A 14730-nucleotide genomic window follows, 5' to 3' on the forward strand; every position below is an offset into this window, starting at 1 on the left:
CCATTTTTTGGCCTTCGGCTTATTATTGTGTCTGCATTTTAATGTACTGAAAAACTAGTGTCGTAGTACTCAAGAACAGTCTTGGTCATGAGACCGGTCTCAGGCACACATTTTGAATGTCTTGGTATTGTCTCGGACTCAAGAACATTTTTACTTGGTCTTGTCTCGGTCCCGGACTCAGGATTTTCCATCAAGACCAGTCGACACCAGCACTGATCTGCTATTCTTTGACTTCATCTATGTGATAATAAGGAGCAGCACTTGCTAAAACAACAAATAGATATACCTGCAAAAACTCAGACATCAGTCCAACTTATTTCTAGCCAGAAATACCTCTGAACACTTACTTTAGGCCTCATTCAGCTGACAAATCCAGATAAACATCTCATTTTCAGATATTAAAAATAATTTTGGACTTGTCAGTGGCTTTTAAATACATACAAGGATTTATTTTTTTTTTAGAAGTTAGTTGAATAAATTTGTTATGATTGAGATTTTTGCCTGTTATGCTTTGAAAGAGCTGCTGACACCTTGTTTTTATCTTTCAAATGTATTAAAAGAAAACTAAAATTAAAGAGAGAATGCTCTTTAACTGTTCAACGTTGTCATGCTTTTAAAAATAGATTTGTTAATGGTCTTAGTCTTGGTCTTGACCCCCAAAAGTCTAGATCTTGTCTTGGTTTCTGGTCTCGGAGAATTCTTGGTCTCGGACAGTGTGGTCTTGAGTCCAACACTACCAAAAACCACTTAAATTCATAAATGAAAAAGTGTGCTACGTTGGCTCCACTACAGCATGTCTTCCCCTCTGTTTTCTTTGTTACTCTTCCACAGTCCCACCATAGGTCATGTATACAACCTAATCTGATTGGCTAGATGTCACATTAGTTCTAGCCAATCAATGCTTAAGCCTGGGTGCAACTGACACCTTGAGTGTGTGGTATCGCTTCCTGTTTATTTTCCTTTTTTTTTTTTTTTTTTGATCATGCAATTTCACTTTTGTCAGATTAAGAACATTTTGTACATCATAATCAGCAGACTACATTCATAGTTTTTGCTCCTGTCCATATGTGAACTTTTTGGAATGAAGTGAAGCAGCCAATGGGCATAACATTATTTTTTTCTTTTGTCTCTCCGCTTCTTGGGAAAATACTTGAATACAAGCAAGAAAGCAGGAACCTTCTTGTTGTGAGGCAACAGTGCTAATTTATGCACCACCGTGCAGCCCACCATCAAAATTGGTAGAATCTAAAAACTCTGAAACAAATTTGGAACCCAATTAAGTTGCAACACTATCCAAATACCATCCAAACAATTAGTTTTAAGCTGAAAAAATGGTCTTGGAGTTGAGTTTCTCTTAGAATGAAATAAAATCATGAAAATGGTCATTTCCCATTTAGACTAAACTTTTCAAATAGATTGTCTTGTGTTCAAAAGCACAAAATCAGCAGGAATTAAATGATTTTTTTTTAAAACATCGGGCAGTACTGTCAAAAATTTCGTTTGGGATATATTTCTATATCTTAAAAGCTCTATACATTCCTGGCTCTATTAGTAACAAAGATAAAGAGAGATAAATCAAACCATCATTACTGTCAGACCTCTTTTAAACCCTCCACAGGCTGCATATCGTCTGCATAAAGAGCTCTCCTGCAGGTGTAAACAATGAGAAAATAAGACCCCTCATTTCCATTCATTTGTGTCCTATTTAATGGAAACAACCTTACTGTGGGACTTTGCCAGAGGAGCATCTCTCACCAAAACAACCAGGATGTCACATTAGAGGCAAGCCCCCGCGGCCCCTCCTAAGAAAAAAGCATGTGGTGCTGCTAAAAATACCTGCTTTTGAATCATTCACATCATACACTATTTAGAGAGCTCATGCATACTCATGACCCTATGCAAATATGTATCATCAGGCTTTAACTAGCAGGCAACTCAATGAATGGAAAAAGAGGGGCAGCAGCTCCACTGCACTCTAACAAACATCACTGATGCTGTGGCATGAAGGGTAATGAATGCTGATCAAAGTCTGTTAGACTTTTAATCTTCTTACAACAAAGAGGGTTGTGTTTGCCACTGTATTCCCTAAAGTATAATTTAAGGTTTACTGTAATGATGCTCCAGTTTTTGTAAAACAAGATTTACTCTTACTTACAGATGTTAAATCAACTGTTAGAAAGAGTGAGGGACCAGCTCTCTATGAAAGCAATGACCTCACAATACCTTTGTCAAAAAAAGTCTGAGCAAGAGAAATGCCAGGATTTTCCAGGGTCCCCTTCTGTTGATGTCACACATTTTGATTGGTTGAAGGCTATCTGGGGATCAGCAAAATCATGGTCCAATGTAAAGTTAATCTGTGATAACATATATTCAACCTGAAAAATAACCATCAAAGCAACAAAAAAATGATGTGTTTTTGAATAGAAAACTTAATAACTAAGTCATTATGTCACAATGATAACAGAGAAGTAGAAGTAACTGAAATAACTTTAAGGTAAAAAGAACTAAATAACTGCAAATTAAAAGTAAACATTAGCAAAGGGATAAAAAGTGGCAAAAACTGGCAGAAATAAGAGGTGAAAAGTAGTTAAAAAGTGCCAAAAAGAGGTTAAAGGTGGCAAAAAAAGAGGGCATTCATGGGTGGCTAAATGAAAGGTGTTAAAAAGTTGCAAAAATGGGAGAACGCAGTGAATACGTGTTAAAAGAAAAAGAAGCAAAAGGTGCCCAGAAATGGTGAAAAGCAGTTAAGAAGTGCCAAAAAATAGGTTATTAGTGACATAAAGGAGCAAAAATGGGCGGCTAAGGTGATAAACGGTGTTAAAAAGTTGCACAAATAAGCTATAAGTGGCAAAAAAGGGATAAGCAGCAAAAATAAGTCAAAAGAAGCAGAAAATGGTGAAAAGTGGTTAAAAAGTGCCGAAAAAATGGGTTATAAGTTGCAAAAACAGGGCAATAATGGGCAGCTGAAGTAATGAAAGGTGTTAAAAAGTTGCAAAAATAAGCCTTAAGTGGCAAAAATGTGTTTACTTTGGAAACTAATTTGGGCAGAAAGATTGATGAAAGAGGTTTTAAAAGCTGCATGAATAAACAATTTGAACATCAGAGCCTAATGATAGCTTCATAAACTTTTACCTCCAAAACTAGGAAACCATTAGCATAGCCAGAACACTAGCACCAATGCTACTGATCCAACTCACATGCACTGATATCACCAATAAATCACAACAGGGGAGGGCCAAATCTCTGGGGTCTTCAGGGGCCCAGTTAACTGTGGGCAGGCTTGGTTGTGATGATGCATCACCTGATTACTGGCTGGAAGCTTATGCTGAGGGACAGAGACCAAGCTGGTAAATATTTTTACAGCTGTAAAGTTTCTTTAATATTTAGTTTGGTAAAATGACATCAAAAAATGTCTTCTCTCTATGCCATAATATCTAATGTTTATTTTCACTACAGAGAAGAATCAGGATTTCATTTGAAATTTTCACTGCAGAGAAAGGAGAAAAAATGTCCAAAGAACTACCAAAAGAGCAGACTGCTCTGTAAAATCAGCCCATTTACAGTCCATAACATTCATATACAAACTAATCTATAATGTACTTCCACATGACAGCAGATGACACATGCATTACTTCAAACATATGACTGTAAGTACAGTAAAGCTGTAACACAATCCTCCCTCTATCTCCACAGAGATCTGGTCCCTTCTCCTCCTGCAGAGCCGGCTCATTAAAGAAACATACACAGCCAACATTCACTTTAAAGTGATGTAAGCCTGTAATGGCATAACAAGTGTTCTTTGATAAGTGGTTGAGTACAGTAGTACGAACACTGTATGAATATTCGATACAGACAAAGCTCAGAATTCATGCAGACGCAGTGGTTTCACTGTGGTGACACAGACTGTAACAGTGGAATTTTAACAACCCCAAAAATAATGAATTTTTGATTATAAATGTGGGTGTTTGTCCTGAAATGATTAAATATAGTGTGGAGGAACAGTTTGAGTTTCAGTGTCTCAGCAGGATGAGGAATAAAAAAGCACTGGCTCAGAAAACCAACCCAATAAATCATTGTAATTAAGACCATTTTTTGCCACCCCCATTCACAATTTCTCCACCGGGGTGCTCAGCCTTAGACCTGTGAGACTTTCATCTCATTTTCTGTCCCAACTTTTACTGCAAGTAAAAAACACTTTGGAGATTAATACCCCACATTCTGCACATTTTACATGCAGCCTAATTGGAACTGGATCTTGTCAAAGCACCACAAAGTTTGCTGCTGCTAACATTCTGTTTCTAATATAGAAGTTAGACCTTGGTGTCGTCTCTGGGCCACAAAGACAAATAGGAGCAGCAGGGGTGCTAAAAGCCACATTCAAAAGTTTGACATCAAACTTTGTGCAACAAAACAACCGAGGGTTAAAGTCATGGGGACTGCATTGGCAGCCATCATCGGATAGACACCTTCTACCTCTGGGAATGGAGGGAAATTTATCTTACAGTTAGCTGTAAGCAAACAACTGCCATTTAAGACTCCCTTTTCCATGTGGCAATTATTTCTGTGGTGTAGATACTGTTGTTTGTCTTCTCCCTAAAGAACAGCTGTTCATCTGAGTTTTAGTTCCACAGGAGACTGTCTGCAGATACAGCAGCGCTACTTGCACTCATATGAGCTGTATAGGGTTGAAAAATGAACATCTTTTCATATGATTTCCTCACAGTTAAGGTAAATTAAGACTCCTGCTTTTCTACCAGAGTGCTCTTTACTCATCTAGTGCATCTGGGGCGCCTGGGAAAGCACGCCAGATGTCTGTAAAAGCTCAGCTGCCATTCCCGTTCAGTCAGTCAGGAACACTCTGGTCATACATTTAACCATTTTATTGCAAAATGGATATACTGTTTGAGCAGAGACGGCTCTGCTCTAAAGATGCTCTCTGAATTAGTCAAGCAGCATGCTTTGACTTTCCACAGAGAGCATGGCTAGAAACCTCTATATGGATAAATACATTTATGACAATGCCTTTTAACACATTAGTTCAAAAGCAATTAAATACATAGTCGTATAAATCTGAATATGAGGGTGCAACGAGCTATATGCTATGAAGGAGGAGGCTGGGGTGGAGGAGATTAAGTGTTGTCTGCCACTGCAGCAGCGTGATGCATCAGCACTGATGAAGCAGGAATTAATGAGAAGTATGTCATGTTTAAATGGGCTGCTGCATTGAGAGAAAGAGGTGTGATTGCCTTTATGAGCTGAAAGGTGATAATTGGGATCAGCTGGCCATCAGCTGATCACAGCTGGGTGTATGACTACTATGTCTTGCATGGCCAGACCAGAAAAAACCAAGGATAGAAAGACTGACTTTTGTCTGCATGCTCAGAAACTGAATCACCACACTGTCATGTTCAGCAAACCCAAGTCTGTGGTTGATCTCAGCCTTGCAGTCAGCAGATCAGTGGATTATGCTGCCAAGGTAGGTGAACTGCTCTACAACTTCCATGCTCTCACCATTCACAGACACAGATTCGATGGCAGCATCCAAGGCATCCCCAAATGCCTGGATCTTTGTTTTGGCCCCAGAGACGTGCATTCCCAACTCTTCAGCATCCTCACTCAGCAAGTTAAGAGCCCCCACAAGGACATCTACATCTGAGACTGCAGAAATCATGCACAATATATCAAATTCTAGCAAGTCTGACACTCATAATGCAAGAAAATACTTATAGATTTACAGTGCCCTGTAGGAAGCAAAGCAAAATTTTGCATGGTTGAATACAGGACAAACTAGTCAGAAAAGGAGGTTTAAAATGAGCAGAAGTTTGGATTATTCATGCACCAGCTCTCTCTTATTCAGTTGCATATGACTTGAATACTGTAAGCCTTGATTATCATATTATGAATAAGGCTGCTTGTTAAAATAGAATGGCTAGTAAAACATGTTTGTGGCTGGTAGAATTTTTTTAACCACAAGCCACGGTGGCAAGTAGATGAAAAAGTTGAATTCCAACCCTGGTAGGGATGTCTCTATTTGATCTACAAAAGCAAACAAAACTACCAGCAACATCATCTATGCTGTAAGTGTGATGCCTGTAAATGCAGCAGCTGATCAGTGTGAGACAAGATGATTGACAACAAGCCAAAGAATCCGACTTTATGTACAGTTTCCACAACAAATAATCATGGTGTGTTATGCTTTACTGCCAAAAGAAGCAAAAAAGAAGAAGAGAGAATTTAAAGGTGAGATCTACAAAGAGAATAGAGGCAATTTTTGACACAGGTGGTGTGCAAAAATTGACAAACTAAAAGTTTCTCACATGAGCTCTAACTCTACCTCATCCCTCATCCTGACAACAAGACCAACTCTATTTACACAGCAATAATTTTATTCTCATCCTTAAAAAGTCAAATATCTGACAGTATCAGTAGTCTCAGCACTTCTCCAAAGGCCAGCGAACCAATCTGAAGCTGTTAGTTTTTCGTAAAATTCAGAAAGTTCCTACCGCTTTGCTGCTGGGCGCGGTGTTGCCATCCATTGCTCCATTGGATCCCACTGTGGATCTGAGTATGACAGACTGCCTGAATGGAGAGGCAGTGAGTGTGTGTAAGCCTGAGAGCGTCAGAGTGCTGTGAGTTCGTCCCTGTAGTGCATGCTCACATGTCTGAAGAAATGCCATGTATGGAGCTGGGTCTCTGTCAGGAATATTCTATGAGATGTGATGGCTGAGTGTGGAGTGGGGATCTTCTGGAGCTAATCAAGTGTCTCCTATAGGATCTGACCAGAGACACTGTGAATGTCACTGAAGTGTGCGTGTGGGCGTCCAAGTGTGCATCATCCCCTTTATCTCACAACATTCAGTGGTCTGATCAGCCTTTCCTTTTTCTTAGCATCTTTAAAATCTATCCATGCATGCATCCATCCTGTTTGTATTAAACTGAGTACAGTGAAAATCCCAGGTCACGTGCACTCAGCTATGTACAAAGGCATGATTGTAATGATAGCAGGGCATTATACAAAGTTGATAAGATGCAAAACCAGTTTAAATAATAGCAAAGAAAATAATTCCTCAAGTTAAAAATCATTAAAAGTGAGGCACTGGTTAAGGTCAGTAGATGGAAGAGGATACAGTTAATGTCACACTGTTTGCAGACCAGAGGTTGTTCCAGCTCAAATGAGGCAGAGATGGAACCATTCTGATCATAGGCATACATGTGCATATAAGTATACTGTGCCTCCTCCAGCTCAAGTCAGTTTTCATGATGGAGGTGCTCGCCTCATTATTTCATATGCAGGAAAAACCCTGACACATTCAACTCCCGATCTGGCTGCTATTTTGCACACATCATCCCCAGATCTCCATCCATATATTTAAGCTGTCCTAAAGGCAAACAATCCAAAAAGGAAAATTTAAAGGTTTACTACGCAATTCTGAGTAGAACGAGCTGAATGAAGTGCCGTCTGATGAGTCATTGTCCCATCCATGTGAACACAGAGCTAAAAACAACAAACCCAGAATTTGACTTTACTCTCTTTTTAGGGATTCACAAAAAAAACTTTAGGCATAGACTGCACCTGATTTTTGCATATCCAAAATGCCACAGAATGTGCCTTTAAAGGATAAAATAAATTAAGTGCCACTATTAGTTCCTGGATGTTTATCCTTCATAAGAAGCAGTGATGAGGACTTTTTCAGACACTGATTGACGTTTCTAAAAGTCAAAAGGTTGAGTATAAGACCATCAAAATAAACACAATAACAACCTGTAACAGCTGCAGAGCAAGTAGCTCTTATGAATCATACAAGAAAAAAATCCATACTTGGAAAATTTTTCACTTGATACAAAAGTAAAACCCTATAAAGCCAAATGAATCATATTAAAAGACACTTTGGATGTCTCTGCATCCACAGTGGGGTCATTTCTCCCTTATAAAACTTAATATACATGGAGATAGTGACAACAGAACAGAAAATACATCCCACAAGACCTTTATTCTGCACACTGAGAATGGGAAACATCAATCAGTGGCACTAATCACTCACTCATGTGTCTCTTGTTCCCTGCTCTGTTTCCTGCTCTGGTAATCAGCTGGTATGGGTGTCCACACTGAAGTCCTGCCATAACCTCTCTCAATCCAGCCACCCGCTGCTGTCTTATTTTATAATTAGTTTACCTCTCCTCCAGTCAGTAGTTTCAGTGCAACCGCTGCAACCTTCCTCCACCCCAGCTACCTCCAAGCCATCTCGTCGATGCTTAGGCCCAGCTCCTCTGTCCTGCATCCCTTAATTGCTCCTTCCAAGCCATCCCATCTATGTCCAGGTTAAGCTCCTCAGAATTTGAGCCTCATCTTTTCATACTCCAAAGACCAAAGACATTTCACAGCCTCAAGCACGTCCAAACATGTAAAACAAACTTTTGCTGAACTTGTATTAAGTCTCTCCTCACTTAACTTAAAAGTCTGTTATAAGGACTGAAGTATTAGGTCTGAACCACACTGATATATTGGTATCTAGTAAAATAAACTTGCAAATATCTTCATTTATTTTGGATATCAACACAAAACCAATATCATGCATCCATAATAATTTCCAAAAAGCAATGCTTTCTCTATTGCAGGCTAATTTAAACTAGTTAGATTTTTGCATGAGTCAACTGCTTTTAATTTCCTTTTCCCAATTGATTTTCACTGAAAAAGTGATGAGTTTAGAAATGCTACATCATGATATTTTATTTTGGGTCATTTTTAGATCATAAATAAGTACAGAAAACAAGATTTAAACAACAAAAAGAAGTTTAAAGGAAAGTGTGTCAGAAAGAGGAATAAAGATTTAGAGCATCCACTGTTAAAAAAAATGCAGTGTTTTTCTTATTTAAACCAACATTTTCCCTCATAAAAGGACTTTTTCTGTCACTGTTTGGCTTTACAAACTAGAGCATAGTTGACTCTCTGCACAAACTTTTAGCCAAAAAGCCTTTAACCTCTATTTTGATATCATGGGACCTTTAAAGGCTGTGGCAGCATTTGCATTCTAGCTGTGTGCTCATGCACAGAACAACAGAATTTAGCATTCATGAGCCAGTTTGTTTGCAAAGCAGCCCGGTCTTGACAAAGAGCAAGAGGCAAAAACTAACATGTTGAGAGCAGGAAAAGGGAACACCGCCAGGAGCAATTGCAAATGAGAGAGAGTGTCTGAATGCGCTCTTGTTCTGGGTGTCAGATGTTTTATGGAGCACTTGAATTATTCAGCCTTGTTTGCCTTTCTACATCTTCTTCTCTGCTTCTCTGAGGACCATCTGCATGCTACCTGATGTGGTGCTGCCATCTGCAGGACTGAGCTGGTAAAGCACATGCTTTTTATCAAATATAATATCACCTTCACGGTTGCTCTCAGGTGTTTACAACAGAGATCAAAGAGTGAGAGGGTTTAGAGTTAAAGCACAAAGCTCAGATGTTGATTTAGGAGGAATTATGTCTCCGTTTGTAGTTAAAAAACCGTAATATCTGAAATCAGCTGCAGCAGATGCTTAAAAAGCTGCAGGATTTGGACTCTGCAGGAAGGTCAGAGGGCAGGGAGGCAGTTTCTTAAGGGGCTTTATTAAACTAACATCAAATATAAAAATGCTGTGTGCTCTTGATACTAAGAGTGCATCACCTTCACATGCATCTTTTTCTTACAAATTGTTTCCCAAAGTTTCACTAAAAGAGGAAAATAAAACCATATATAATGTGCTGTAAGGGCTAGCTCATATCAAATCTAGGCTACAGATAAAAGCAGAGTAAATTCAGTTAGTTTTGTGTTTGCATCCTTCCTACACCAGTCAACTAAAAGCAGTCCAGCATTTGGAGACACAGCTGGTGCTGTGTCCTCCATCTGCACAGTAATGTAACAACAGTGTGGGTTAATGCTCATGCATGCACATATATAAGACATATCCAATAGGGTAACCTCCTGACCTTTCCAAATACAATGATCCATGATTGCATTAGCTTTATGTTTTGTTGCATCATCAACTTTGTATGATTCTCTGCTGATTATTCCCATTCTTACTCTAGAGAGAAAAAGAGCATGACGCATCACTCACACAGTGAGAATGAATAGATCATTTATTTTCCCCTGCATGCACTCTGCAATCTAAGCAAAGAGCTTAACTTAATCTTTTATTGCTCTTTGTTCATTTAATGTCTCATAAAATGGAGGACAGACAACAGCATCTGACATATCAATTCATCATGAGACTAAAAGAACTCACTGGCTTAATGGTAAGAATGAGTATTAACAGAGCAGTTTTAGAGCATCTGAGACAATAACTGACAAACTTTGGTGTGCACTTCATTATTTAGAAAGATAAAGTAGCGTTCAGAAATATCATTTAAGTTGTGTTCTCCTAGGCTGGCACTTTGTCGGAAGCAATGCCAACGTCAGGACATTCCCACTTACTCTCTTTAGTCAGTGGAAATTCTTGGGTATTCAGAAGACATGATCCTGGAAAATATCGAGCCAATAATTCAGGAAATTAAAACTAGTTTTGGACGATGGGCAGTCTCACTCTGTGGGGTAAATAAAATATTCCATCCATCCGTTTTCTAAATCGCTTATCCTGTTGGGGTTCATGGGGGGGCTGCAGGCTATCCAAGATGTCACTGGGTGAGAGGCGGGGGGGTCAAACACAAGGCTGACATACAGAGACAGACTATCAGACATGCTCACATTCACACCTACAGCCAATTCAGAGTCACCAGTTAACCTAACGAGTATGTTTTTGGTGGTCGGAGGACGCCTGAGTACCCGTAGAGAACCCAGGCATGCATGGGGAGAACATGCAAACTCTGCGCAGGAAGGCCCTGACCGGAAAGCAAACCCTGGAGCCCCCCTACAAATATTCCAGAGTCTTAATGTAAAGAAATTGAAAGGCACATATTAGACTTTCTCTGGGGCAAATCACAACAAAAGTTAGGAAAAAATAAACTACAATGCCATGTACGGTATGGGGGATGGGGAGGAGGTGGGGTGGTCCCCGGTCCCCTTCCAAATTTTGAATTATATCACTGGGCTATTACAGGAAAATGAATCATAGCATGGTTAACAGTAACTGCAATAGGTTAACTTCATGATTGGGTCTAATTGTTTTCAAGACCTTGCAACAAAAACAACAACCTATTATTATTATTGCTAATACTACAATAATAGGATATATTTGCATAGGTTGGCTTCTAGGACTTCTTCAGATCCTCTCCAGCACCTTTTTGAAATACCATCAGAAGCCCTCATTGCTTATCAACCAGTTAGGTGGACTGTTTGGAAAACAGCTGGTATCTTATGTGTCTGATTTATTTTTTAGTCACATGTGTAAATTCTGAAGTTTTAACCAAATTGTACATAAGCATAATCAAGCAGTTCTGGAATGTGCAATGTGCAAATACAAGCACCTTGTCTAAATGGTTAGGAAGACTTCTTAGCTACCCCACTGATAGCCCAGTGGAACAACTAACTATAAAATCTGTACTGTATCGAGAACAATTGTGTGATCCTCTGATTTAATCCCCTGTAAAGCCAAATCCAAAATTTGTGTCCAAACACACTGGATGTGTTGTAATAAGGTAGCTGTAAACGTGAAAACACTGAGGTCTATATGTGACTGAATGTTGGATTTAGCATCAAAAAGGGTACAATGCTACAACAATAGAAAATCACTGAGCAGTTTATTTCGATACAGTCTGTTAGCTGATGTCACTGCCTTCATTGAAAAGTAACAATAGGCTACATGCTGTGTTTTTGTTTTCCAAATCTACCAGTCATGGTGGCCTACAGGTCATTTAAAGCAACATAGCAGACAGATTTTTCACAGAAAACAATCAAATTTATCCCAGACAGCCAGGAAGTTATGCTCTAGCCATAGTTCTCTGTAAGGTCAGGGGGAAGGCTGGAGTGCTTGTCTATTTTTCACTTGAACCTGATGCAGCAGGAACAAACATCTCACTTGCTTAAGGTGTGTTTTAATTCATATTTCAATTTCTTTAGTCCTGGAGGTTTAAAAGAAGCAGTGTGTGGCTTTGTCTCTCTCAAAGCAGGAACAGATCAATCCCTCCCGTCTGTTAGCGCGATCCTAAAGTTTAGTAAAGAATCTAACAATAGACCCGTTCTATTCCTGGTAAGTCTGTCACAATAAAAGCCTCAATTTCCAATCATTAATGAATATTTTTATTTTGAACAGCAACATCAGGAAATGGAGTGTTTTAAGTGGCAATTTAATGGCAAAGATGTTCTATATGTTATAGATAAACATAATTCACATCAAACTTAACTTCAAATGAAATGTTAAAGCTACTTGAAGTGTTAAATACAAAATGAGAAAATGAAAAAAGCTTTTTTTAAGCTCTAGACTGTGTCATGGCACTAATGGGATTGTGGTATAATCACAACATAGGACTGGTTGTTTACAAAGTCTTTAGAAAGAAATTCTTAATCTCTGGGCTCTACCACTGAACATAAAGACTGTAACTTTTTCTGTTGTGAGAAACAATGGATAATATTGGCTCTCTAAAGAGCTAAACAGACATTCCTGCAACATTGGAGGAGGGTTATTTTAATTGTTTGTTTTAGTGTTTGAGAATCTTCCTTCTACTCACCCTGTTCATGTCTGAACAGACTTTTAAATATTTCTCTTCCAGTGTGAAATGGGGTACATGTTATTTTACTTTTTGAAAATCAATAAAAATGTTGAACACAAAAAAGAGACAATTTTAAGATTAAAAAGCTAAATAAATACATTTTAGTCTCTGCTCATCCTGCACAGATTGTCCAGAAACTTGCAGGTTTTATAAAAAGAGATCTTATTTGTTTGGCTGCATGTTAGGAAATCTTGGTGTCAAAGCAGACTTTCCATCGTGCAAAATGTCCCGTATGGTCTCGTCTTCTGTGCCTCTTTCTCTGAATTACCTTGACAAATGCTTTAAAGCAGATGTGCAAAGACAACACAGGTGGCTGCATGGCACAGAAACTTTTTTTCAACAGTGAAAACACAGCCCACAACTCATCCGTCTCAGCAATTATAAAACAGTTTGTGTCCATCATTTTCAATTTACCCTTCATATTTGGTAATGTATATCCAATTTCATACATGCTGTATCTAGCCAGCTGTAAGAAGGGGCATTGCACAGAGTGCTTCTGCAAGGTGTTTGTTATGTAAGGCAGAAATTCAGACAGAACATCTACAGTGGGAGTTAAAAGCTTTTTTTAAAGAGCAATTAGTGTGAGTGAAGTGATGTGTTCACAGGCTGTGAGAGAAGAAGAGAAGTGACTCTTGTGACTCTGACAGGCAGATGGAGGATGAAGAATGCAGGCTTATCACAACCAGAGGAAATGAGAGAACTGCTACACAGTATGTCCCATACCTTCTTTTCACTGTAACCTCCTGAGTCAATTACTAAAAGTTGGAACATCACCACGTCGCCCTCCATCATCATCTCATCGAAGCTCAATCAATCTCACTCTCATTCACTCGAGCCGGCGGTACAAGCATTATCTTCCCAGGAACACTTGTCAGATTAACAGCAGGCAGGAGCTAAGTTAATTATGCTAACTAAGTTACATCTGTCCATGAGCTCATATACACCACCATAGTCTTTGGATGCACATTTTACAGTCCTGACCTCCAAACTCAGTATGAGAAAACCTGCACCAAAGATTAGGGAAAATACCGAAAACTGCCAGCGACCAGCGGACATTCAGATGGCCAAACAGACACAGCCACTCTCCACACATGAACTGTCCTACCTGTGTGACTTTCTCTGTGACGTTGTGCGTGCGATCGATGAGTTTGCAGGGAGCGATGATGTCCATCTCTCCAGAGGGCAGAGCAATGAGAGGGTCAGGTTTGAAGTCCACAAAGTTGAGCGTTATCTGAGGGATCTTGGATATGGTGCGGTACCGCATGAGGTCTGAGTCCGACGTGGAGTTTAAGATGTTAGACTTGCTATTAACTGCACCTGCAAACATCACAAGAAAAAGAAGAGTAAAAAACAAAGAAAACACAAAAAGACAGTTTGATTGTTTTGACATCAACCTTTCTCACCTGTACTGCTGCTGCCCTGCCGGACACTTGCTCTCCGATTCTTCCGGTCCCAGTCCGGCCTCATGGCCTCGATCTCGTCTACAGAGGATGCCCGACGCATGCTGTGGAAGCTCTCCCGTGAGCGGCTGTGCGACAGAGAGCAGTTGGAGCCTGAACCGTCTGGGTTGAGGCTGAGGCGGTGGTGTGGTGCTACGCAGGGTGATGACTGGGTGAGGGGACCCGACAGGTGAGTTCTGTGGGGAGGAGGAGGAGGTGGGGGTGGGGGTACAGGAGGGTCAGTGCCCAGTAAGGTGCGGTGGTCCTCCTGGCGGTCTTCTGGCCAACTCTGAAGAGCCGACCTAGGAGAAGCACAATGGGAATTATTATAACAATAAAACAAACATTTCGGATTAAAGCTGTTGTGACTGGATGGTTCTGTTCCAAAATAATACAAATAAATGTTGTCCCAGGAAGTCTCACCTATGTTTTCCCACTAGCTAATGGTGTCTCTTGGCCAAAACAGACAAGTAAATGAACAGAGAGCCGTATTAACCTTGTTTAAGTCTCTACAACCATTCAAGCTCAGCTGCTATTGAGCCTTCATCCAATTAATTGCTGCCATGTTAGCAAGCAGCAAACCAGCTTTATGTCAGAAGGTTAAAAAACTTTACAGCACTG

At 39.7% G+C, this 14730-nt stretch overlaps 1 protein-coding gene across 1 annotated transcript in view; it reads right to left on the reverse strand.

Moving 5' to 3' along the window:
- kcnh2b (potassium voltage-gated channel, subfamily H (eag-related), member 2b) overlaps positions 1–14730 on the reverse strand; it is a 405497-nt gene that overhangs the window by 163168 nt on the left and 227599 nt on the right. The window contains exons 5-6 of the mRNA XM_041814336.1: positions 14074–14411; positions 13776–13987 (exon numbers count right to left, since the gene is read on the reverse strand). Of these exons, the coding sequence (XP_041670270.1) occupies positions 13776–13987; positions 14074–14411 (550 nt within the window). The remainder of the gene's footprint in view (positions 1–13775; positions 13988–14073; positions 14412–14730) is intronic.

Source organism: Cheilinus undulatus, linkage group 19, assembly GCF_018320785.1.
Source record: "Cheilinus undulatus linkage group 19, ASM1832078v1, whole genome shotgun sequence".
NCBI lineage: Eukaryota > Metazoa > Chordata > Actinopteri > Labriformes > Labridae > Cheilinus > Cheilinus undulatus.